This window comes from Rhinolophus sinicus, chromosome 15, assembly GCF_057876585.1.
Source record: "Rhinolophus sinicus isolate RSI-liver-muscle chromosome 15, RSI-T2T, whole genome shotgun sequence".
NCBI classification, from domain to species: domain Eukaryota; kingdom Metazoa; phylum Chordata; class Mammalia; order Chiroptera; family Rhinolophidae; genus Rhinolophus; species Rhinolophus sinicus.
Window position 1 is genome coordinate 118,427,469 of NC_142515.1, and position 27,162 is coordinate 118,454,630.

Here is a 27,162-nt window from a genome sequence, read left to right on the forward strand (position 1 = left end):
TATTTGGAAGTGCTGAAAAGGCTGCATGAAAAAGTTAGACGACCTGAACTTTTCGCCAACAATTCATGGTTCTTGCATCACGACAATGCACCAGCTCACACAGCACTGTCTGTGAGGGAGATTTTAGTCGGTAAACAAATAACTGTATTGGAACACCCTCCCTACTCACCTGATCTGGCCCCCAATGACTTCTTTCTTTGAAGAAGTCATTTGCCCGAATATAAAGGAAATATCAAAAGGAAGACATTTTGATGACCCTCAGGTCATCAGGGTAATACAACAACAGCTCTGATGGCCATTCCAGAAAAAGAGTTCCAGAATTGCTTTGAAGGGTGGACTAGGCACTGGCGTCAGTGCATAGCTTCCCAAGGGGAGTACATCGAAGGTGACCGTAGTGATATTCAGCAGTAAGGTATGTAGTACTTTTTCTAGGATGAGTTTGCGAAATTTATTGTCTGACCTCGTAATATCATAAAACTGAAGCCATTTTAAATTTTTAAATTTTAAAAAAGGATAAGAAACATTGTTGAAGAAAGTCTTCTAAATATTTTTATAAATGAAGCTTTCTAACTAGTTATTGTGACCTTAGAAAAATACACTAACCTTGCCACCAAGAATGAAAATGAAAGCAAAATATTCACATGGGTGAACAAATAGTAATAGTCTTTTGTCTGCTGGAAAAAGGTAGTGAAGTTTCTAAGGGATAAGAAAAGAAGAATATGTTTTCAAATGCAAGCTTTTTCAAACAGCTTTTACTAACGTCCTGCTACCAGCAATGAGAGAACCACATCTGTGCATAGCTACATACTCGGAGCCAAAGTCATTAAGCTGACAGTGAAACTTGTGTGAGGGGAAACAAGGGAACACTGATTAAATGGGGGAAGAAAGCCGGTGAGGGCTGAAAGGAGGCGGCTGTTGGCGGTGTGCATCCTGGGAAGGCTGGTGGAGGGGAGACCCAGGTCACTAACAGAAAGGTGGCAAGAAAGACACTGTTCTTCGGGACCATGCATGTAGACTGTCGCTGAGTCCCTTCCATTTCCAATGCTGAGGATTGAAACTGAACGCTCAAGTATCTGTGAAAGCAAAACATGTCTGTTTGGAACAGCTTCTGCAGTAACTCCAGCTCTATGACTGGAGCACGTAGCATTTCCGGTGGGTCACTCGTAGCGTTTGGATCATTTTCGGTTTTTATTCCCAGCGTTGAGGAGCACAGCTGAAGCTGGTTCACCCAGTCTGTCCTGTTGTTTTAGCGCTCTCCTTCTTCTCCACTCCAGATTCTCTTTGAAGGCTCAAAGAGAAACTTTAAAGGGGTCCTCAAGGGAACCCCAAGGGTTTCTAAGGAAAGGCTCTGACTCTCAAATTCCCAACGAGTCAGGCAGGCAGGAGGCCTGTGAGGGGAGATGTGTCCAACGCTGACCCGAGCCAGTGGGGGCCTTTGTAAAATGAAGATCCCCGTGTTGGAAAATAGCCACGTGACTCCCTTCTCAACAGGAAGAAGACCCGGGGAAGGCCAGTATCTCCTTGGCTCCTGAGCTCCAGAAAATAAAATTCACCCCTGATTTTTTTGATCTCCTCTGGATTTTTCTCTTGAGTAAGAAATTAGCACAATTATGATGATTTTATAACATTTAACATAGAAAATTCTCACTCACTTTTTTTTTGGGGGGGGCTAATCTAACGAAGAAGAAAAAACACAACGCATTGCTGATACACGGCAGCTGATAGATGGTTTGTCTTTTAAAGGAAGAGTCAAAATATTAATACTTATCCTCTGATGAGAAAATTGGAGAACACTCTAAATTACTAAAAACATTTAGATACTGCCCTGCCACTCCATTTCTTAAGCTTGTTTATTTAAACTAGTTTTTGCATTATGCTAGATCGTTTATTTCAGTTAAGTGGATTTCCTCTGATTGAAGATTTTTTTCCCTCGCAGAAAGAACACTTATAATTTCTAGTAATACATTGGTGACCCCAGAGCCATCCCACTCTCAGAAACTATTGAGAAGCAGACTTAATTTCCTTTTTTCATATTGAATCTCTTACGTTAAATCTCTAAGGCATTTTGCTGGGCCAAGATAGGGATTCTTAATGTGACTGCTTATACTATCTTCCACTTACAGGACAGATATTTCACTCAGCCGGGGTCATTATCTGTACTTATATGGTCCCAAATGCCAATGCAGATTTGCTGAAACTTTCTGCCATTGTTGGCGCAATGACTGTGCTTGTTCAAATCCAATAAGAAAGAAATTTCTACCATACTTGAGGTGATCTTTTTTTGACATCTGAAAGGATCTTTGAATACTCTTAAATCAATATTCATGGCCATATTCATTGGAGGGCGTAAACTGAGATGTCGGAGGGAGAGCGTCACTGCTCCCGACCAGCACACACTTGCCTCTTCCTTGTTGCTTAGTTACCAATGCCTCCACTCGGGGACACGCCTCTGCACAGTATCCTCGCAAGAGGTCCAGTGTAACCTGGCAAAGCCATTCACAGCAGTGCAGCGGACACTAGAGAGCTGGGTGCTGGCGCAAACACTGGCTCCACTCACCGTCAGAGAGAGAGGCCTACTCCCTTTTTGCGGATAAGACGCCTGCTAGCATGTCTCCCAGCTGGGTAGCCACAAGTCTATTTCCTTCTTTAGCTGTATTATAACGGAGGCTGAGATGAAAGGGAACACAGACCCTTGGTACCTTTTACTTGGAGTGCTAACTAATGCAGGGCCTCCTGTCTGATCTTCTGCTTGGCTGAGGGGATGGCAGATGGCCCTTCTGAAAGCTTTTCAAGCTCAGGCTGCTTACAGCAGGGCGTGAGGGGGTATCATCACGTTTTCCGTGTGGTGGTAGGAAGCAGAACCAAATAAAAGCACACGACAATCGTGCCACTTCTCTGGGAAGCTTATTGCAACCTTACAATGAGGGCCAATTGGCTGAGTCCAAAAGCAGATGCAGAAGCAGCTTTGAATATTATTCAGGAGAGGTTTTAGAGAGCAGAGTCAGGAAGGAGGCTGAGGCGTCAAGGAGAACAGCGGTGGGGAAGAGGTGAGGGCCGAGATGAAGAGGAAAAAGTGGAGTTGTATTATTTTTATCAGAAAAGAGTCATGCTCTTGTGTAAAGCGTTTCTTCACATCACCTCACTTTCCCGCAAGCCCCCCCATCAGGAGGACCCACCAGCAGTCCAGCCTCACAGAGCAGCGAACGTCCGCAGGACACTGTTGCTACAACTGATGTGAACTAATGTTGGAGCCTTTAAAGCAACTTGTGTGTGAGCTCCTAGAAGTGGGCGAGGAGGAACTGAAATGTACTGAACACTTACTGTATGCCAGGAGAGTTGAAGAAATTTCCTTTGTTATTTCATTTAATCTTCCAAACAATTCTGAGACATAGTTTTAGATCATTTTGCAACTGAGGAAACTCAAGCATAAGGATGTTAAATAACTTGCTCAAAGTCTAACAGGTTCAAAGTCAGGCATTTCTGCTTCCAAAGTTCAAGCCCTTCCTGCCACATTATGCTGTCAAGTCTTCAAATGGCTGAGTCCAGTCTACTACCTGGCATGTGATACTAGGTGCTCAAAAAATGTTTTCTGAAAGCACAAGTAAGCTGAACAAGAAGTGGAAATAGGAAAGAAACTCTTAAATGTAGAAATAATTTAGAACAGCTGACCATAGGAGTCAATTCTCAGTTAGGGGATGGTCTGCCTTTCTGGCCCTCACCCCAATATACACATAAACTCAGTCAGAACTGTCTGGCAAAAATGTATTGAAGTGTCTGTTATGTGCCAGACACTGTGCTAGAAGTAACAGACACTGTAAAACTTGGGCTCTGTCCAATAGCAGCTCACAGTCTGGTGGGTAGGAAACATACCCATCAAGCACAATATGCTGTGAGAAAAACATAGGTAGAGATAAGCTTGGGGTTTTCTGGAAGGAGAAAGGAAACCACGAAGGTCAAGGAAGGCTTCCTGGAGGAGGTGATGCCTGAGTGACTTCTTGAAAGTAGAGTAGGAATTAGCCAGGCAAGATAAGGGTGAATGGTATTATTCCAGGCAAAGAGAGCAGCATGAATAAAATCAGAGGCATGAAATAGACAGCATGTGCATGGAACATTCAGTGTTTCTAGCTAAGCCCAAACTGTGTGGCAGGAAATGACACTAAAGAGATACATAGAGCCAGGAAGAGGGAGACTTTAAATAAATGCCATGCTAAGTGTGTTGGACTTTATCCAGCAGGAGATGAGAGGCATTGATTTTTCTCCGCAAAGAGGGAGTGATATGGTCAGTGTGGAGAAGAGATGTGAAAGGATGAAACTTGAAATAGGAAGACAGTTGGGCGGTGGATGCTATGGTTTATGTGGGAGATAATGAGGGACTTAATCAGGGAAGTGGTGGGAGGGATAGACAAGGCCAGGTTTATCTGGATGAGAAATGCTTTTCAAGGTCAAGTCAACAGAAATCAGTGATTGATTGGATTGTGGGAGATGAGAATGGGACAATGACATATATATGAATTTCTAGCTTAAGGAACTGGGTGGATGGTGGGACCATTCATTAAAATTATGAATCAGGAGTGGGAGCACATTGGGGGTACGGGTGAGGAAGATGAGTTCATTTGACACTTGGGACATATCTAGATGTCTAGCAGTTGGATTACGAATCAGAAACTCAGAAGGGAGATAAACACAAGTGATAAAGATTAAAGAACAGAAGTCTGAAAATAGTTTCTTCTGCAGTCATATCTGTCCTGCAGATGTGTTTTGTTTGGACCTTTGAAACAGTATCTTGTGATAATGTTTTTAAATAAGAATTAGGTGAAAAACATGGAAAAATCAGGAAGTTGCACCAAAAAATTCTGTATTTCTAATGTCTCTTGAAAATTCTGCTAATTTGCATTTCCAGTCTTCCATGGCAATAGTCAGCTACAAGTGGGAAGCAGCTCTGCTCTCTGAGGAGGGCACATGCTCTCCAGGGAACCTGAGTCCTCACCTGGCCAGACCCCTGGCCCTAGGGCTCGGCACTGGTTGCCATAACAATTGCTCTATTGCTTTTCTTACAGTAGAATTAAGAGAAAAGTAAACTTTTCTTGTTCCCTTATCTCAATCAAAAATAGAAAATGAAACCAAGTGCAAAGGACTGTGTGTTTCAAGGAAAATGGTCTGGTCATGAGAAATGAAAGAAGTTCCCATATATTTGATATGCAAACAAAGCATATCCTTGTTGAAAAAGTTAAACTTGAGACAACATCGTGAAATAAACCATACAACGAGCGATTTCTGCTATATCCAAAAGATGCGTGATGACTTTCCACTTGCATGTATCTTCTTTACTTTCTTTCATCAATGTTCTGTAGTTTTCAGTGTGCAAGTCTTTAATATTGTTGAAATGTACATACTACCTAAAGCAATCTATAGATTCAATGCAATCCTATCAAAATCCCATTTTTTACAGAAATAGAAAACAATTTTAAAATTCATATGAAACTACAAAAGACTCCAAATAGTCAAAACAATCTTGAGAGGAAAATGAAGAACAAAGCTAGAAGCATCACACTTCCTGATTGCAGTGTAATAAAAATATGTTACAAAGCTGGAGTAATTACCATGTTTCCCCGAAAATAAGACATAGCTGGACCATCAGCTCTAATGTGTCTTTTGGAGCAAAAATTAATATAAGACCCAGTATTATATTATATTATATTATATTATATTATATTATATTATATTAAAGACCAGGTATTATTTTAATATAAAACCAGGTCTTTACAATATAATAGAATATATTATATTTATATTAAAATAAGACTGGGTCTTATATTAATTTTTGCTCCAAAAGATGTAATAGAGCTGATGGCCCGGCTAGGTCTTATTTTCGGGAAAATACGGTAAAACAGTGTGGTACTGGAGTAAAGACAGACATAGACACCAATGGAACAGAATAGAGGGCCCAGAAATAAATCCTCACATATATGGTCAACTGATCTTCAACAAGGGGGACAAGAGTATACATGGGGAAAGGACAGTTTCTTCAATAAACAGTGCTGGGAAAACTGAATGTCCACATGCAAAAGATGAGATTGGACCCTCCTCTTACACTACACACACACACACACAAAAAAAAAAAAAAAAAGAAAGAAAACTCAAAATGGATTAAAGACTTAAATGTAAGACCAGAAGCTGCAGAACTCCTAAAAGAAAATGTAGAGGAAAAGCTTCATGACATTGGTGTTGGCAATAATTTTATGGATACGACACCAAAAGCACAGGCAACAAAAGCAAAAATAAACAAGTGAGACTACATCAAACTAAAACGCTTCTGCATATTAAAACAAGCAATCAATATAGCAAAAAGGCAACCCACAGAATGGGAGAAAGTATTTGCAAATCATATATCTGATAAGGAATTAATTTCCAAACCATATAGGGAACTCCTACAACTCAATAACAAAAGCACCAAAAGCCCAATTAAAAATGGGCAAAGGACTTGAATAAACATTTCCGTAAAGAAGACATACAAATAGCCAACAGGTACATGAAAAGATGCTCAATGTCACTAATCATCAGGGAAATGCAAATCAAAACCATACTAAGATATCACCTAACACCTGTTAGGATGGCTATCAAAAAACAAAGACAACATGTGCTAGTGAGGATGTGGAGAAATTGGAACGCTTTTACACTATTGGTGGGAGTGTAAAATGGTCTAGCTGCTATGGAAACTAGTATGGCGGTTCCTCAAAAAGTTACAAATAGAACTACCATATGATCCCACAGTCCAGCCCATGACCTCCGTCTCCGTTAGCAAGCAACTCCGACGGAGCCCCTCTCAAAGCCACTGCCTGCAGTGGACTGGACACCTGACTTCAAGTCCGCTGCCCTCCTCTTTTGTCTGCACTGGAAGTGTGAGGGTGGCAGAGATGAGACATAGACGGCAGGAGGAGGCAGCGCCCAGGGGCAGGAAGAGAGAGTGGTTTCAGAAAGGCTCCTTGCCCAGCCACACCACCGATGGGCCAGGTTTTGGGCCCAGCCCACGTTACAATCCAGAAAGAATCCTGGGCTGGGGCGAATTCGGAGCAAGCAAGTATTCCGTGTGAACTGCACCGGCCCACAGCACCCAGGGCTCCCCACGCACCCCGCTCATCGTGCCTCTCAGACGCTAAGAAACAGGTTTCCCTTCGTCTTATTTCCTTCCTTCGCTGCCTTCGGCAACTCTGTCATTTTCTAAAACACCCTGGTGGGAGCATGTTAAGGCCAACTGTATGCCATAGCTCCAACCTTAGCCCCAGAACCTTGGACCTTTCCTTCTTCAAAAAAGCTGAAAATGCTCCTTCCTCTTTCGTTTCCAAAGCCTCCAGCCTGTTTATGCGGTGCCAGGAGAGGAAGCTTAGCTCCGGCTGGCTGGCAGTTTGTGCTAATTGTCTGCCCACACTTTAGAAAGAGGCTTTTTGAATCTGAGCATTTAGGGAGAAAGTGGAGAAGCGTGGCTGAATGAAAGAGCTATTGATGTTAAATATTCATGCTCTGCTCTCTGTTAATCAAAATCAGTAACCCCATTGCTTAGCTGCAGTCTTGCTGGCTTCTTATTAGGATTGTGCTAAAGGAACTTGGATACAAAACACCAACCACACACACACACACAGCCCAAGACATGGGTGCTTACAGTTTTGAAGTGTTTCCAGTTAACATTGTACAAATTTAGCATTGTTATTTTCTCCAGGATAGTTATCCTTTGGTCAGCATGGTACAACCAGACATTTTTCTGAAATAATTCTTAAAGTGAATTGCAACACATTCTGGTTCATTTTTCAGAAATGATAAAATTATTTTACAAAATAGAGAAGTTGACTACAATTGAACAGAATATGGTTGAACAAAATATCACAAGTTGTTTTAGAAACAACTTTGAAGTCATGTTTCCTGAGCTTTTAGGAAATGGACATTTTATATTTTTATTTGTTGATTTATTTTTGAGAGTGCATGTAACACAACCACAGGCACTTTTAAAACAATCACTTAGTTGGAAAAGAAAGAAAAATAGCTCTTAAATAACAACTTTTTGTCTTACTTTGGTAGCTATATTTTTTCAAGATTTCTACAATGAGTATGTTTTACTATCATAAGAAAAATAGTGAAAGTTATATTAATATTTTTTAAAAGCTGCTTTAAAAACTGCAGTTGCTGAATTGCATGTTTTGGAATTCATCAGGTTCTCCCTTACCTGTGTCATCTGCAAGAGAAATGTTGGTGAACGTGCTGTCCTCCTCTTCCTCTTTGCTGGACCCGTCCATCTTGTTCACTTTTCAGGTCTGTTAGAAAAACGAGGGCAGAGAAAAATGACAGTTGTCCCACGTGATCGCCCTTGTTAAATCATTAATAGATGAATGTCCAAGGAGGTGCTATCTGATCCTTGCACTAGCCATCCTCTTCCTGCTTTCCACCTGAGAAGTTCTTACCTGAGTGTTATGTTCTTAACCAGAAATGGTTAGAGACCGGAGTGAAGGAGTCGTAACCCTTTACCTACAGCTGTTGAGCTGGCACTAATGCTGTATCCTGGCTAGATGCCAAACCTTGCCTTCAATGTAATGACCATTTTCTTGGGCTGAATTTTCCAAGAACTTTGCCAAAAAAGCACTGGGGTAAGTTTGGGGGTAGAAATTGAATTTTATACAATTAGCGTATCGTTTAGACATCTACAATAAACTTCTCAAGGATTTTGGCCAGTGACCTAACAACATGACTTGTTTACAGAGCCTCCATGTCCTGTCCTATACAAGAATAGGTCTGTGGTAAGGATTAAAAGTGAATAATATGTGTTTGATACATGTCAACCGCAGTAATGACCACAGGTGACCAGGCATATCAGGAAATAAGGTCCTCTAAGTATTGCGCTCATCAGTACACGCTCAGGTTACCGTGTATAGTCCTTACCCTATGAAAGTTCACTAAATAACGGGACCTCCCTTCTCTATTTCTGGAGGAGCCCGAGGGGAGGAATGTTGACCTTGCCAGCCTTTAGGGCAAGGGCTATATTCTTTTACAACTCTTTTTTCTTAGTCCCCTAGTCTACATTCATATATAAGAAACAAACCCAAAACCATTTGAGAATTTCATGTCATCTTTTGGGGGAAAAAATCAGCCAAATTTGATGAAGAGTTTTAAGCAGATGCTAAAATTGAGTTACTACATGCTACCTTCTGCCCTAGTGTTTCGATATATGGGTTTTTTTGTTGTTGTTGTTTTGTTTTTGTTTTTGTTTTTTTTTTTTTTTTTTTAATGCATTTGAGTTCACTGTTGCTATATCAAGCCAAGTGGATGTAAGCTGTTGGAAATCCTGCAAGTTAAAAAATTCACTGGAATAGAATTCCTCTAATTTTTCAATTACATTCTACAAATTTGGGGTGCCTAGTTTATACAAGCTGGGGACTTTGGAGGGTTCAAGGTAAGAAATAGTTACTGGTAATAGGTTACAAGGTAAGAAATAGTTAATAAGGTTATAAAAAAGCTCAAAGGCAAAAGTCCTGGAGGTTTATAGAAGGGAAAGAGTATACTTGGCTGGCAGGTCTTGAAAGGCTTAGAGAAGGTGACATTTGAGATGCATGATCAATGACAAATGGAATCCAATAGGTATAAATGGCCAGGTGGTGAGTGCTTTCTCAGTGAGGGGCATGGACAAAGGCTCAGAGTTGGGAAAGCATTAGGCACATTTGTCATTACATTGAAGATAAGGTTTGGCATCTAGACAGGATACAGCGTTAGTGCCAGCTCAACAGCTGTGGGTAAAGGGTTATTAAGAGTGGAAGATAGATGTAAATGAGGTAGGAAATAAGGTAGACTATAGGTTAAGGCCACATCTGAGAAAGCTTTGAATGGCAGACTGTGTTATTTCAAGTCCACTGAGAATCAAGTCCTAAGATGGGATTAGAATGGTGAGAGAAAACAGGGAAGGAGCCAGGGAAAGCTGGTAGAGCCCTCAGACCATGATGCAAGACTGACCCAGAGCAAAGACACAGCAGGCTGGAAGGTCTAGCTTGTCCTTCAGACTGAGGAAGTTTCGGCAAGGTCGTCAAAGAGTGCGGAGCAGAAGTTGACCATAGAGGAGTCCTGTGCCTCCCAGGAATGGCCTCCCTTAGATTCCTGCAACACTTGGCTACTGGCTGGGAGCTGCTGGTGGGAAGTGCGGCATCTGCAAATGGGGTGATGGACATCAGTGCACGGCAGCTGGGGCCCTTGATCAATTGCACTCCCTGTAGTCGGAGGCCTGCAAGGCTCATGATCACAGCCACCATATGAGCTTTTTCTAGCAACTCAATAATCATGGACCAGTACTTTAGGAGGCATAGAAGTACTTCTCTGGCCTAATCCATCCATCCTAGCAACAATAGCACATATTTAAGAAGTCCTTACTATGTGCTAGGCAACAACCCCATGAGGTAGGCACTGATATTCTCATGCAGACTGAGGGAGCTGAGGCATAGAGAGAGATTCAGTAAGAGACAAGCAGCTAAGTCAGTGGTCAAGCTTACTATCGGGTTGGAATCCAGGCGCTCTGGAGACGGGGTCTGTGCCCTTAACCACTACGTTAACTACTCATAAAAAAATTATTGGGTAATGGAGGGGGTGGAAGAGAAGAATTAATCAACCTGGAAAAAGAATTTAGAAACCAAATGGTGCCTTTGGTTTAAATTGTGTGCTTGGGTTTTACTTTTATTTCTCACGGCCAATTGTACTTTTTGTTAGGATTAGCCTAGGCTCTTGATTCTCTGCCTCCTTTCTGATGACCTTCAGGACAATGCTGATGAAGAGATAAAACTCAAGTCAATCAGCACTGCTGCCATCCCGAGCCTTGGGCTAAAGTTACGATGGACAAACATGTCCCCTTTGCACTGGAGTGGAGAATTCTCTGTGGGCTTAAATGATCCATGGTGAAGATTTCCACCTATGCTTTCCTCTAATCGTTTTACTGTTTTAGGTCTTCTATTGAAATTGTTGATTCATTTTGAGTTCATTTTGTATATGGAGTGAGGGAGGGCTGCAGCTCCATTCTTTTGCATTTCAATATCCATTTGTCCCAACACCATTTGTTGAAGAGAAAATTATTTTCCTCATTGAATGGTCTTAGCATCCTCATCAAAAAACATAGATGTTGGGTTTATTTCTAGAATCAGTTCTATTCCATTTGTCTATATGTCTGTCCTTATGTCAGTAGCACACTGTTCTGATTACTATAGCTTTGTGATAAGTTTTGAAATCAGGAAGTGTGAGTACTCCAACTTTGTCTTTTTTAAATAATGTTTTGACTATTTGGGGTCCCTTGCAATTCCATATGAATTTGAGGATTGGCATGAATTTGGCAATGGATTCTTAGATTTGACACCAAAAGCATGAGCAACAAAAGAAAGAATAGATAATCTGGACTTTATAAAATTTAAAACCATTTATGCATCAAAGGACATTATAAGAATGAGAAAGGGCAACATTCAGAATGGGAGAAAAAATTTGCAAATCACATATCTGATAAAAATATGTAAAGAACTCCTACAATTCAGCAATAAAAAGACAAATAACCCAATTCTTTAACAGGGCAAAGAATGTGACGAGACATTTCTCCAAAGAGGATACACGAGTGGCCAACAAGCACATGAAAAGACATTCAGTATCACTGATCATTAAGAAAATGCAAATCAAAACCACATTGAGGTACCACAGTGCTGGTTTTAATAACGAGAACAACAAAAATGTAGAACCAGTGTCGGCCAGGATGTGGAGAAATAAGAACCTTTGTCCATTGCTGTACAATGATGCAGCCACCGTGGAAACATTTTGGCAGTTCCTCAAGTTAAACTAAAGTTACTATATGACCCAGCAATTCCACTTCTAGGTATATACCCAAGAGAAGTGAAAACATATGCCCACACAGAAACTTGTTTACGAATGGGTATAGCAGCCCTATTCATAAAATCCAAAAGGTGGAAACAGCCCAAATGCATCAATGGATGAATGGATAAACAGATTGTTTAATAAAAATATAAATATAATGGGATATTGTTCAACAATAAACAGGAACAAAGTACTGATACGTGCGACAACTTAGATGAAGCTTGAAAACTTCCTTAAGTAAAAGAAGCTAGACACAAAAGGCACATTTTATATGACCCTTTTATATGATAAATCCAGAATAGTCAGGAGCAGAGAGGCAGAAAACGGGGCTGGAGGAGGACGGGATGTGGAGTGATTACCAAGTGGGTATGGGGTGTTTTTCTGGGATGATGAAAAGTTTTAAACTAGAGAGACGTGGTGGTTTAACCACATTGGGATTACACTAAATGCCACTGAATTGTATACTTTATAATGGTTCATTGCATGTTATATGAATTTCACTTCAATTAAAAAAAGATTAAGAAAATCCACCTAGGAAAAAAAAAATTATCCATGGTTTGCCCGTCTCTCCATAATGTAAGTGAATGAATTGAATTAAGTACCCTAAATCTTAACATATTCTACAATTTCAAATTCAACATAAGACTAGTCTACCATGTATCGTAGAATTAATAAGGCTGGAATGGACCTTGTATCATACCTACTGTATCTCATACAATTATTAAGTCTAGAAATGAGGTTAAGGTAAGGATACCAATCTTTATTATAATATAATCTTTCCTAAAACAGGATTCAAAACATGAACACTGAGGTTAATAAATTTATATAAGAAGCCATCTCATTTTTTTAAACGGGTAATGTGAGTTATAAATGTGTGTGTGTGCACACATGTGAGCATACTAATGAGTGTTGGCAGTTATGGAGCTGAAGAAAGTATAAAATGCAGAGAATTAGTAAACTAATCAGGATTTTCTCATAATTCTTTTGTCACGTCCTCAAAATATCAATATTAATAATGAAACACTTTGGAGCCAGTGTTTGCTGTGGGCTTCCTCAGAGCTCTTTTGAAGCAATAACCCAGGAAACGTCTCCAAGGGCTCTGAGTATCAGTTATGACATCTGAAGTGTACGTAATCAGCAGATTCCTGGAGAGAAACGAGCGTCTCTAAAGAAGGTGCTAAGCATTCCTCTGCTGTATAATAGGTTCTCTTTCTTTAGGAGTAATTTTACATGAAACTATTTGGATATTGTTGACAAATTTGTGCAAATTGGATTAATCCAGCCTATTAGCAACAAAAGGGGCTGCGGTGTGATAGCAGTACTTTATTTTCATTGTATGTAGCTAATAGTACTAGCTAGTACTTACTGAGTGATTATTCTATGCTCAGCACTATTCTACGTGTCTTAGCTATAACCATCTCATTATTCCTCACAACAACCCTATAAAGAAACAGAAATATGTGGACAAAATAGCTTTCCCAACACCTACAGCCAGGAAGTGGTAGATCCAGGATTCGTATCAGTAGTCCCGGCCCAAAGCCCACCTTGCAGCCACCCTGATGCATGGCCTCTGTCATGCAGGCATTAAATATGCAGTCTCATTAATACTATTTTTACTTTTCTTTTTTTTTTTAAAGATTTTATTGGGGAAGGGGAACAGGACTTTATTGGGGAACAGCGTGTACTTCCAGGACTTTTTTCCAAGTCAAGTTGTTGTCCTTTCAATCTTAGTTGTGGAGGGTGCCATTCAGCTTCAAGTTGTTGTCTTTTCAGTCTTAGTTGTGGAGGGCGCAGCTCAGCTCCAGGTCCAGTTGCTGTTGCTAGTTGCAGGGGGCAGAGCCCACCATTCCTTGCAGGACTCAAGGAATTGAACTGGCAACCTTGTGGTTGAGAGCCCACTGGCCCATGTGGGAATCGAACCAGCAGCCTTCAGAGTTAGGAGCATGGAGCTCTAACCGCCTGAGCCACTGGGCCGGCTGTATTTTTACTTTTATGTGTTCATTTTAAAGGTAGAGATCAAATAGTAAACTATGTAAGAAATGAACTATTAGGAAATTTTAGATTTGTGCTCTTTAGGCTACTAGCCAGGTTAGCTATTTGTGTGGTGTTTTTAAGTAAACATTTTTTCTTAATTATACCATTTTACACGGATTTATCTTTTGGTTTTCAGAAGCATAGTTAAATTAGATGTCATTTAAGTCACATATTCAATTTCAGTAAATATACTTTGACATGCTCACAGCTCACATCAAGGAATCTCTACATAAACAATTAGCTTTGACAACAGGGTGATCAAAAGAAACACAGTTCTTCACTGATGGATATTCCTTCGTAAGACATCAGCTTGAATTAGTCAGCATGTACGGTAGTGACCCATGTCATTCAGAATATACTCATTCAAATGGGCATGTAACATGTATACAAAGGCCGTTTAGTAATAGAATATGATAATAATGGGTAAAAACAAACAAGTGTGTAGTAAACAATAATGTTTTGTGGTTTAACCCAAGGCCAGCGGGAGAGAAGTAAGATAAGTTAGTAGCTCCTGTTTTGCCCAATTACCTTTAGTCAGTCTGCTCACTGAGCACAAAGATGGCAGATTATACGCCAATATTCATCAAATATTATGTGACTTCATTGTGCTTCAAGGGTAAATACTGTATTTCTTTACATGCCTTTCAAGATGCCCAGTTCTGCTTGGGCAACACGGGAAAATTGAAGGCAAATTTTAACCTGTTTTATTTTATGTATATTTAACTTTTAGTCAGTATATCAACTGCATAGATTCATTCAACATTCCTTCAACAATTATTTATTGAACACTTGCTATGGCTAGGCATTTTTATAACAATGAAACTTGAGCGTTGTCTATGATACCGTGTAAAAGCCGTGGCCAGGTGAGAGCACCTACGCAAGGGTGTAGACAGAGCATAGGAGAGGGTGGCTCTTGAATGTCAACACTTAGAAATCGGGAACATAAGGAGGAATCAATTCAGGAGACTGGTAAGGAGCAGCCCTAGAAGCTAAATGAAGAAACTGTTTCCAAGACTGAGTGATCAAAAGGGTCAAGTGCTGGTGTCAGGCCAAATAAGGTAAGGACTGAGAAAGAGTCACATATAAGACGTTTAAATAAATATCTGGTTGCCGTTTCCCACTACAAAAATTTTTAGCCAATGAGAAACACTCATGGTTACAAAAATCAGGAGCTGAGGAGTGATCAGGAAATGGAAATTATAAAGAAAAATGGTACCTTGGAAAATATGAGCAAGGCCTTTCCAGCTGGGTAGATTGGAAGCAGAGAACAGGATGGAAAATGCTCCTTTCCATAGCTCGGTGGGGGACCCAGAATTTTGCTATGGGAGAAACTTAAGGTCTGATTGGATTCTGATTGGATGGGGGCGGGTGGGAAACTTGTCTTGGATTAAGAAAATATGATTGTCTTTATCAGAGAACGGGGGAGAGGCAGGATTAAAAACACCTCCAAGCATCCCTTGGGAGCCACTTCTGCCCGGACTGGGGGCTGCCACATAGAGATGTGTGGTTGTCCCTGTACAGAGCTGCCTGGTAGGGGAAAGTGGGGCCTGAAATCCATCCCATGCTATGCACGCCAAGCCATGCCCCAGACCTGACAGACAGGTGTGCCTTTTTATAATTTGCATACATGGGAATGGTGGCCCTGCATCAGTTCAGTGGAAACTATTTTCTTCTCCAATAAACTGTTTTATAAATTAAATTCTTGCATTAAGGAGAAAAATTGCCAGCACCCGCTTCTCCACCTGAAAATTCTTCCTAATCTGTAAAGTGGTTTTCAGAGGTGAACTACCTTTTTTTGTATGCCCATGTCCTTACCCTAGTGTTAATGCTCCCAAAGTCAGTGGCCTCTTGTTATTAAAACATGTCTACTGCTGAGGAGAAGAATAAAGTCATGAATTAAACATGCCTTTGCTGTATTTTCACATGTTCTCCTAGGAACCAAGAAACTGATAGCTGCTTCTGTGGAACGTCTGCATCCCTGTCTGAAAAGCTTGACTGGTGGCTTGCGAAGGTCAGTCTATTCCGATTATTCTGGCTGTGTTGGCTCCCTCTGGTGGACAGATTGTGCGAACATTAATTTTGGGTGCTCTTTAACAAGAAGTTTCAGTATGTTGAAGTCTTGAGGACTTTGCCTATTCAAAGTGAATAGCAGGAAGTGTCCCGAGACGCCTTTGGGAGCAGTAGGTTGGATGGTACCAAGGAAAGCACCGTCAAGGTCGCAGCAGTGGTCATCCTGTAAACAGGCGTCAGATTGAATCGCCATTATTGATGGGCCCAGGGCTTTTACAATTCTTGTTTTGAGGTATCACACTATAAATAAAGTGTGCACATTGTAAGGTTATCGATGTATGATATATATCCAAAACCCAGAGCAAAAACATTTCCAGCACCTACCTTAGGTAAGGCTTTTTAAAAATTGGTCTGCTTATTAGCATTCAGGTTTATTTTGCAACAGAGAAAACAACCTGTAGTTACAGAATCGCCACCAGCAGTCTACTCAAAGTAACTATGAGAGATGATTGGTTTATTGCACTGAGATGAAAACATGTTGGTTACAGAGGCTGCCCCTAAGGTGGCACACAGATATGAGCTTTCCTCCCCTCCCAACTGAAAATAACTCATTTTGTCCCTTTGCTTGGGTGCAATCTCTTTGCTCTCTCTCGAACAATTTTCCAATTCTATTCCCTCTCTTCAGTTCAAAACACCTTGACTGAGTGTTGCGTGCTCAGGACTATGGGTACAGAGGAGGGGAACTGATCTTCTCTGCCCTCCAAAAACTCATAGGCCGGTTGTGTTTAAAGCAAAGAGGGGAAATGGGTGATTCCAATCCTGTGTGTTAAGTGTGACAATAATAACAGTTAACATTTACAGAGCATGTGCTAGTATTTCTGTTAGGACGTTCCCTGCATGTCCTCATTTGACCCTCATCACTCTTACCTTACTTTACTGGTGAGGAAATGAAAGCACAGAGACACTGGTGATTTGCCCAAGGACAAAATAGCTGGTGAGTGTGGCTGCCAGGATTTGGCTCCACCCACATATGTACCCACTTCCTCACCACTGTTTCTCAAGCGAGGCGCTGGCATTGGAGGTGCAGTGCAGGGAGATCTTTGACTGTCTTGTCTGTTGAGCTGCCCAACCAGAAGCCACACTAGGCACTACAGAAAAATATGCAAAGCAGCATCTTCTTCTGACACAGCTTGAGTCCAGCCCCCAACTTGCTGTGTTACAGACTCAAGCGAAAACTGGCTGCACCATTGTAAAACAGCAAGAATTACTCCAGAATTAGCACTTGACTATTCATTGTTATGGCACAAATTTCTCCAAATCACAGGTAATCAACAGAATCCAGTGTCAAACAATGTATTTAAAAATTTCTATTTAAATTGATGAGTTATGGGTGCTACCCATGTATAAGTGATTTTTTTTTTTTTTTTTTTCCGTCTTGGCATCACAGTAGAAAGCATTACTGTAACCTCAGGGAGTTCCAAGAAGTTCAAAACAGGTCACTGTCATGGTGCAAGATTTTGAAATCCCACGTGAGGGTGGCGTTTGCCTCTTCCGCTTGTCAGAATTTTCTAAAGCAGGCAGATTTGGGACAAATATAGCAAAGCCTCCTCTCAAGATGAATTCTGCCCATCTGCAGCATTGTGATGTCTTCACCCTTACGCTCCTCAGAGGACAACGACCAAGTTTAACCTAAATTTGATTTATCACAGGCTGGGTGCCGATGGCACTGAGATCATTATATAGGGTCTAGTAGTAGTTAGGATGGTGTGAATGTGGGAAGTGATTCCCATTCTCTTCAGGCCATCTTCTGTGACACCACGGTGTGCTGTAAAAATGACGTTTGTGCAATTGTCTGAAGAGACAATAATGGCAGGAACACTTAGTTCCAACAGCAGTCAGACATGCCCACTTCGAAAGACCCAACCGCATTGTGAGAGGTGATTTGCTTTCCCCGATTGAATGGTATTAGATTGAGCTTTACTGGGGTTATCGTCTCCTTTCTACTTGTTCATTTTGTTATGGTTTCATCGCTGTCAAGAACTAGCAGCATAAAAGTACATATGGTATAAGTTTATACATACTCTTAAAACAAGATGATGAAAAATACCAACATTGTGAGTTGACAGCCCATAAGAAACTTTCCTCCTTAAAAGGGGGAAACATTGAGAAACATTGTACTATAACCCTCAGGCCTACAGAGGGAGACAAACACAGGCCGTGCTCTTCAGGAGCTCGCATTAACAGCTTTCATGTGTCACAGTGAACAAAGAAGTTATACATCAACTTTTTTGAAATCATGACATTACAACTATTGCTGTTTATTTTCTCTACCCTTTGACACTCTTTCAAACTTGCCACTTAGCAAATCGTTTTATTCTGCATTTCCTATTGGGATCTCCGCGGCATCCTGGTTAATATTTTTTTCAATGTGCGTACGATAAAGTGCATTCTTTGTAGTGCACAGTTTTACGGAGTTTGACAAATGTAGAGAGTCCTGTACTCGCCACCCCAGTACCATATAGAACATTCCGTCACCCTAAAATTTACCCAGTGCAGCCCCTATGTAGAAAACCTCTCCACTTCCCCAACCCCTGGAGACCACTTACCTGGTTTCTATCCCTACTGATGTGCCTTTTCCATAATTTTATAAAGATGGAATTATGCAATATGTAGCCTTTTTTCTGACTTTTCCCATTTATAGAATTCATTTAAGATTCATCTGTGTTATTGTGTGTGAATCAATAGCTCATTTATGTTTATTGCTGAATAAGAGTCCATTGTATGGGTATGTCAAGTTCACTTATCCATTACTCTGTAGAAGGAAAGGATATCTTGGTTGTTTCCGATTTGGGATGACTACGCATAAAATTGTTACACACATTCTTATATAAGTATTTGTGTAAACATAAGCTTCCACTCGTTTTCAGTTGAAATACCTGGGGGTGTGATTTCTGGGTCAGGTTATAAGCATATATTTAACTTTATAAGAAATGACCCACCTGTCTTTCAACATGGTTGTACTATTTTGTGCGCTCAACCACAATGAATGAAAGTTCCTGTTTGCTTTTCATCCTCACCAGAATGTGGTGCTGTCAGGTTTTTTTTATTTTAGCAATTCGAATAAATGTGTAGCGCTATCATATTATGGTTTTCATTTGTATCTTCCTGGTAACAAATGATGTTGAGCATCTCTTATATGTTTATTTGCCACTGATATCTTCTTTGGTGAAATACCTGTCTAGATCTTTTTCCCATTTTAAGAATTGGGTTGTTTCTTTTCTGATTGTTCATTTTTAAGATGTTACCAACTCTGGATACAACTTTTTGTCAGGTATGTCATTTGTAAATATTTTTTCCTACACTGCCTTGTCTTTTCATTTCCTTAACTATATCTTTGGCAGAGAAAAGATTTAAGTTTTAATAAAATCCAAGGTCATCAATTTTTTTCTTTTATGGACTGATGTGGTATCTAAAAACTCATTACCCAACCCAAGGTTACACATACTTTCTGCTGTGTTTTCTTTTAGACGTTTTATAGTTGTACATTTTACATTTAGGTTTATAATCCATTTTGAGTAACTTTTCTTTTTTAGGTGGTTAATATGGGGAATTAAATTGTTTGATTTTTAAAAATATGAACCAGCCTCAAATTACTGGAATCTAGGATAAATACCAATTTTTTTATGGTCATGTATTTATTTCATTTATTTAGTCCTGTATTCATTCATTTATTTATTCATGGCCATGTAGTTTCCTTTTTATATATTGCTAGATTCAATTTCTAATATTTGTTGAGAATTTTTTTCTTTATACCATGTTTCCCTGAAAATAAGACCTAGCTGGACCATCAGCTCTAATGCATCTTTTGGAGCAAAAATTAATATAAGAAAAATTAATATAGTAAAAGTCTTATTTTACTATAATTTAAGACTGGGCCTTATATAATATAATACAATGTAATGTAATGTAATATAATATAATACTGGGTATAATATGATAATATAATATAATATAATACGGGGTCTTATATTAATTTTTGCTCCAAAACCTGCATTAGAGCTGATTGTCCGGCTAGGTCTTATTTTCAGGGAAACAGGGTATTTATGTGGTATCTTGGTCTACAGTTATCTTTTCTTTGCAGTATATAGTCTGGTTTGCGCTTAAGGGTAATACTGATTTCAGAAAATGAATTGGGAAATATTCCTTTCTTTTCTATATTCTGGAAGATATTGTGTATAATTGATGTTATCTCTTCCTTACACATTTTGTGGAATTCACTAATGAAACCATGTGGATTTTCTTTTTTGAAGTTTTCAGAATACAATTTTAATTTCTTTTATAGATATAGGACTATTCAAGTTGAGCATTTCTTCTTGAGTACGTTTTAGTGGTTTGGGCTTTTCAGAGAATTGGCCCATTGTATCTAAGTTGATGAATTTATGAACATAGAGTTGTTTATTGTGTCCCCTTATTATGCTTTAATGAGGTTAGCCGTGCTATTCCCTCTTTCATTCCTGATATTGGTAAAATTGTGTCTTTCTTTTTTTCTTGATCAGCCTGACCAGAGGCTTATCAATTTTAAGACTTAGTCAAAGAATCAGCTTTTGGTTTAATTGATTTAATGTATTTTTTTCAATTTCATTGATTTCTGTTCTATATTATTTCCTTTCATCTGCTTGCTTTAGACTTAACTTACTCCCCTTTAATTTCTTAAGGTGGAAAAATAGGTTACGAAATTCAGGTCTTTCTATAGCTCTTTTCTAATAAAGAATTTAAGGCTATACATTTCCATCTAAAGATGCTTGAGCTGCTTCCTATGAATTTTTAATATGTTGTACTTTTATTTTCATTTAGTTCAAAATATTTTTCCAATCCTCTGAAAGCTTACTTTTTGACTCATGGATATAGACGCGTCTTGCTTAATTTCCACATATTTGGATATTTATCAAATAAATATCTTTCTGTTATTCGTTTCTAGTTGAATTCCATATGGTTTGAGAAAATACTTCGTATATTTTCTATTGTTCCTTAAGGTTTTTTATGGCTGAGAATGTTCCCTGTGCACTTGAGAAGAATGGGTGTTTTGCTGCTGTTGGAGTCAGTGCTCTAGAAATGTCAGATGGGACAAGTTGGTCGATGAGTTGTTCTGGTCATCTATGTCCTCACTGAGTCTTCTGCTCCTTGTTCTGTCAGTTTCTGAGAGAGGAGTGTTGAAGTCTTCAACTAAAATTGAAGGTTTGTCAATTTCGCCTATAATTACCAGTTTTTGCCTTGTGTATTTTGAAGTTTGTTGTTGGGTACATGTTCATTTAAGATTGTTATATTTTCTTGGAGAATTGGTTTTTCTTCATAACATAATATCCTCTTTATCTCTGATAATGCTTCCTGTTATGAAGTCTACTTTGTCTACAGTTAATGTAAATACTTTGTTAGTGTATACATGATATATCTTTCTCCATCATTATATTTTTAACCTAAATATGCCTTTATATTTAAAGTGGGTTTCTCATAGACTGAATACACTTGAGTTCTTTACTTTTTTTTTTTTTAAGTCAATTCTGATCCTTTGTCTTTTAACTGGTGTATTTAGACCATTCACATTAAAGATCATGATTGATATAGTTGGATTAAAATCTACCATTTTACTAGATGTTTTTAATTTGTTTTCATTGTTACTTATTTCTTTTTACCTCCTTTTCTGCCTTCTCTGGGTTTAGTTCAATATTTCAAAAACTTTTTTAGTGGTTGCCCTAGGGTTTACAATATGCATTTTTTTTAAAAATCTGAATCTACTTTCAAATATAGTAGTATCATATAATTCAAGAACCTTATATCATTATATTCCCATTCCTCTCTCCCTCTCATGTGCCATAGTTCTCATACATTTCACTTTTATATATACTATAAACACACAATGCGTTGTTAATATTGTTGCTTTAAACAGTTATTTTTTAAAGCAATTAAAATCAAACAAAAATGATTTTATAAGCCATTCATTTATTTTATTTCTGACAATCTTCATTTCTTGGTGTAGATCCAATTTTTCAGCACATATTATATTCTTCTACCTTGAAGAACTTCCTTTAACATTTCTTAAAAGGTATACCTGCTTGTAGGTAGATCCCTGGATTTTTGTTTGTCTGAGAAAGTGGTTGTTTTTTTTGTATACTTTAGTAGGACATTTTTCTGGATATAGAGTTCAGGACTGACATTTTCCCCTTTTAGCACTTTGACAATATAATTCTATTTTACAGTTTCTCACAAGAAATCTGCTATAATTCTTATCCTTGTTCCTCTGTAGGTAATGTGTTTTCTCCTCGGGTTTCCTTCAAGATTTCCTCTTTGTCTTTGGCATGTCTTGGTGTTTTACTTTTTGTTTTGTTGTTTTATTTTTGTTTTTTTCAATTCTTCTTGGTGTTCTCTGAGCTTCTTAGATCTATGATTTGGTGTTTGCCACTAATTTAAAAAATTCTCAGCCATTATTTCCTGTATATTTCTTTTCTTTTTTTTTTCTCCTGAGAGTCTAAATTGTGTATGTGTTAGACTTTTTGATATTGTCCCACAGCTCTTGGACACTTCGTTCTATTTCTTTCTCACTCTTTTTTTTCTCCTTGTGTTTCAGTTTGGGTAAATTTTATTGACCTCTATTCAACTTCATTGATTCTTGACTATTCAAGTTTACTGATGATTCTGTCAAAGATAATTCCTCATATCTGTTTCTGAGTTTTGGATTTCTAGAATTTTCATTTGATTCTCTTACTGTTTCTATTTCTCTACTGAAATTATCTGATTTTGCATGTTCTCTGCTTTTTCCATTAGATCTTTTCACATATTAATCATAGTAATTTAAGTTCCCTGTGTGATGAATCCAACATATATCTGAATCTGGTTTTGAAGATTGCTTTTTTTCCCTAGACTGTTTTTTCTTGCCTTTTTGTATGTCATGTAATTTTGTTGTTGAAATGTGAACATATTGTACAGGATAATAGATACTAAGTGAATATTTTTTATACTTAGAGATGAGTATCCCTTTCCTTCTGTAGGTCTTTAACGTGCGAGTTTGTGTTAATCTAGTCAGGAATTGGACTGGGAGTTTGTTGTTGCTATGGTTACCCTCAGTGCACCAGCGGCTTCCAATTCCTCTAGTGACACTTGTTTTTGTCTCCCCTCTTGGTTTGGGGTCTTCATTTAGGTCTTATGAGAGAGGGTCTGTATCGTGTTTCTCTCAGCTGTATTCCACTGCGATCCTGTCAGCGTGGTGGTAGAGGACGGGGGAGGGTTGATCTCTTTTTTCCTCATGAAGCCTTGGCCTTAGACACTGGAACCTGGGTCTCACATGTTCCTGCCCTTTCTCCAGCTGTAGTGCTGGACCTGGCAAGTATTTTTGTGGGAGCGCTTCCCACCCCCACCCCATTCGTCTCTCAGAGAGCAGTGGGTTTCCACCCGTGCCCTCAGGGTAGGTTTGGTCCCCTTCCCTCTGTAGACTTAGGCTTTGTTGGACAGGAGAGATAAAGGAGATGTATCAGGATGACTTAGGCAGTGGCTGCAGTTCTCCTGCCCCAGTGAGCATCTTATAGGTGCTCAGAAGAAAAACCTACCCGCGGGTGTGAACCCTCCTCTGTCTGCAGGCCCCCCGGGACTTCACACTCTCGTGCTAGCCCACACTTGTCCTTTAGCAATTCTTTAAACATTTTTAGTTTAATCTTCGTACAGGCTTTTATGGGATTCAACACCATCTGTCTCAGGTAAGCAAATGCTGGAATCTGCTTCTCCCTGCAGGCCTTTGTCTTTCTCTTGGTTTTAGGTTAGTTGTTTGCCTGCAATATTAGTTCTCTGGCAGGTTCAAGAAAAGTTGATAATTTAAAGTTTATCCAGCTTTGTTTCTTATTGTGAGGGTAGGAACAACGCTTTTATCAGCTCTTAATTCTCTGACCTTTAACCACAACTATTATTTATGTTTTAAAATTTAAATTTCATCAGCGTTAACTTGATTTTGAAAGTTTTGGAGGACTTTTGCAGCAGTCCAAAGACATCTTTCTATGTATATTTGAAAATGAGACCTGGGAATCACCGATGAAGAGGGTATAAAAATGTGATGGCATAGTATTTTGGGTCATTAATTTATCTATCATCTATCTATCTATCTATCTATCTATCTATCTATTTATCTATCTATCATCGTCTGTATATTTCTCTTGCTCAAACTTGGAGCTGATTCTGTGTTTCATAGCCTCAAGGAAGAGAGGTATGTGGTAGGAGAGAAAGAAGTAACTTCCAAGAATTTCTGGGTTTTGTTTCCAGAACCCTGAGCCCATAAAGAAACTTAGAACATTAACAGAGAAAGCAAAGCATAGGGTTTATAAGAAGTAAACAGGATTATAGAAGGAAAAAGAGCCTTTCCCAGAGTAGAAAAAAAGGTCCCTGCACCAGGACTAAACTCTTAAGGGAGGCTTTTAGGAATAGAGCGAAACGGAAGCCGCAGGAAGCGTGGAGGAAGTGCTGCATGCACGAGCCAGGCAGAGGACCCCGAAGCCACCATACGAACGATTCCCATCTTATGTGTGACTTGGAAACATAAAGTGTCATCAGTCCTGTAAAGCCCTTAGGACCAAGGACAATGGAAGTCTTAGTGGAAACCTGTGGGAAAGATGACAAATACCAGAGTTCTCCCCATTTACAGGGGCCTTCACACTGCAGAATATACGGGGCACCTGACATGAGTTTGAGGGAGAGAAGGGAGGCCCCAACAATGACGGAGATTATATTTTCTCGAGAGCCTGGAGAGATTGGGACACGAAGGCCAACATAGTAGATTTCTAGAAAATAGAGATTTAATATTGCTTGCACACCTTAATTTGTGGACTGAGAAGCATACCTGCTACTAAAGGATCCCATTCCCAGGGACCCAGTAGTTATCATTCTGCTTTGTCGAAAATGTTTTGGATTCAGGTGACTCAAGATTTCTTCTCCCTCCGATGCATGGAAGGGGTTCAGTGTGCTCGCAATGGGAATGATGCCTCCTGGGGTGGAGTGGTAGAGACAGCAGGGGAAAACCACTTTGAATGAATCATCCAGGTGATTCTGAAAACTGCCTCTCCCACACTAGCTCCCTCTGCCCACCCCTTCCCTGAGAACCCCTGTTCTCCTCTCCTGGGCTATGTGCTAGGTTTTCTGTTGGGACACTCTGAAATGATTACTGTTATTTACATTACACACAACTAAAGAACACATGTATTTGTGAATCTGAAGCTAGGAGAGAACAAAGAAATCCTGGATTTCCTCCTTGGGAGTGGTTACTGACTTGGGACGCTGTCCTGACACGGCCTCCCCCTGATGTTGTAAGAAGGATCCTGTGAAACACACATACGCATCTGAATGAAAATGTCCCCAAAGTGAGCAATGGAGAGACTTACCACAGTTCTCCCACTCGGTTCTTTCGGCTGAGGCCCTGGTGCTGGTGGGTTGATGAGAGGTCCCTGACAGCACATAGCCGGCCTGGGTGGTGTTTGTGTTTCTGACATTGAGACGGCAACTGACGGGGTGTAAGCATTGGGGGGATGACACATCTTGAATGGCATTTTCCAGAGCATCTGTCCAATGCCATTGTGGGAAAACAGTTAGAGACCTGGTTGTGGAACTTTTATTGTTATTTTTGTAAATGTCTCACCACCACATAAGTTCACGGCAACCTGATATCTTAAAGCTGCTGTGCATGTTAAACCTATTTCTCTTATCTAATAAAATCATATTATAGCATTTCTTCTCTCCCCTGGGGGAAAAATGCCCGAAGCCAGAAATCTCTTGGAAATTGAAGCAAAAAGTAAGAACCAGGTAGAGACTTGTAAAAAATCTAGGTTGATGTGTTCAAAGAGCTCAGAGAGGATAACCTTTATCCCTGGTGATTTATTGGAGCCCAGGAAACACTGTGGTCCCTCCGGGCAGTGTGAGTGTCACCAGTGACTCACTGAGGGGACCCGTTGCTGCCCAAAGAGGCTGCAGGTGGGCTGCTGCTTGGACCTGCTAATGGAAGACATGTCTGGGAACAGAAAATGTCCCATCCAGAGACTGCGTGACATGTGTTTTAAGAATTTGCTCCTATTATAATCCACTGCTTAGGAGCTCAAGCTCTGGAGTGAAAACTGAGTTTGAATCCCACTTGCTACTTGTGTGGCTTCTGGTTAGTCACTAAAATATTTAAAAAGGGGCTAAGATAACACCTATCTCAAAGGGCTGCTGTGAAGATTAGACTAGGGAACGGAGTGCAGACCCTGTGCATCTACACAACTAGTGCTAGATATTGTTAGCCGTACTCCTTCCTTTTAAATATTTAAGCTACAGTCTACTACTGTGTTCCATGACTCAAAAGTCATTTCCCCCCAGAAAAGTTACGTCTGTACGTCTGTTGACATCTGGGGAAGAATAGAGATTTGCATTTTTATTATTTCACTCATGGAGAAGACAGAATATCACATTCTTTTCAGGGGATTGGTTGGGGTCAAAGAACTAGGTTCTTTACATAAGAGTCCTAACATTATGGGGACACTGAATTGCCACCTAGCCCTCTCATTCTAGATAGAAAGTATGATCCAGTGTTTGATTCTCTTGGGTTCAAGGGACTCAGACCCATTTGGCAGTAGGGAGTTATTGTAAGAATAGACAGAAAGGCAAAAAATGGCAGGGAACCATCTCAGCAGCCACAGAGCCGTGGCTCCTAGAGAATTGGAGGGGCAGCTGTACCGCCCTGGTCGTCTCATGGCCCTCCGAGACCAACCTCTCAGTGCTCTTGACACTAGTATCTCCACCAAACACCTGGCCAGCTTCTCTGTCAACATCTGCACCCACTGCTCTTCTTCTCCATCTCCTTGAAATTCATACATAAGGGAGAATCACTCTGGGATACTTTGTTCTCCACTGTGTAGGGCCCCTGTTATGGGGCTGCGTTCTCCTCACTCATGGGAAGCTCTGGAATCCCAAAAGGACAGAAAGAATGGGACCCAATTCTTTTATGAAATGATGACTTACTGCCTTTATCCTGGGCTTTACTTTGTAAGTTAGTAAGAGAGTCTTGAATTTAATGGCCGCCTGCCCCAGGATAGTAGCTTAGGTCCTTGGATCTGAGACTCTTATCTCTCAGATGCAGATGGAAGATTTGCAATAAAAGAGATGAATTTTCTGTTCGTATTACTCTCCACATTCGCTCATCTCCTAAGTTTAAATTTTACATTTCCAGTTTGATAACTTTTT

General features: G+C 39.8%; 1 protein-coding gene across 6 annotated transcripts in view; it reads right to left on the reverse strand.

Moving 5' to 3' along the window:
• Nucleotides 1-27,162, reverse strand: part of SCOC (short coiled-coil protein) — a 60,990-nt gene that overhangs the window by 21,016 nt on the left and 12,812 nt on the right. For 2 of the 6 annotated variants that reach the window (XM_088792603.1, XM_019730810.3), the window contains exon 1: nt 8,216-8,306. In XM_088792603.1, the coding sequence (XP_088648729.1) occupies nt 8,216-8,285 (70 nt within the window). In that variant the 5' untranslated portion in view covers nt 8,286-8,306. Of the gene's footprint in view, nt 1-8,215; nt 8,307-27,162 lie in introns of those variants that run through there. The other 4 variants (XM_074338499.2, XM_074338502.2, XM_088792605.1 and 1 more) reach the window with 4 other exon arrangements.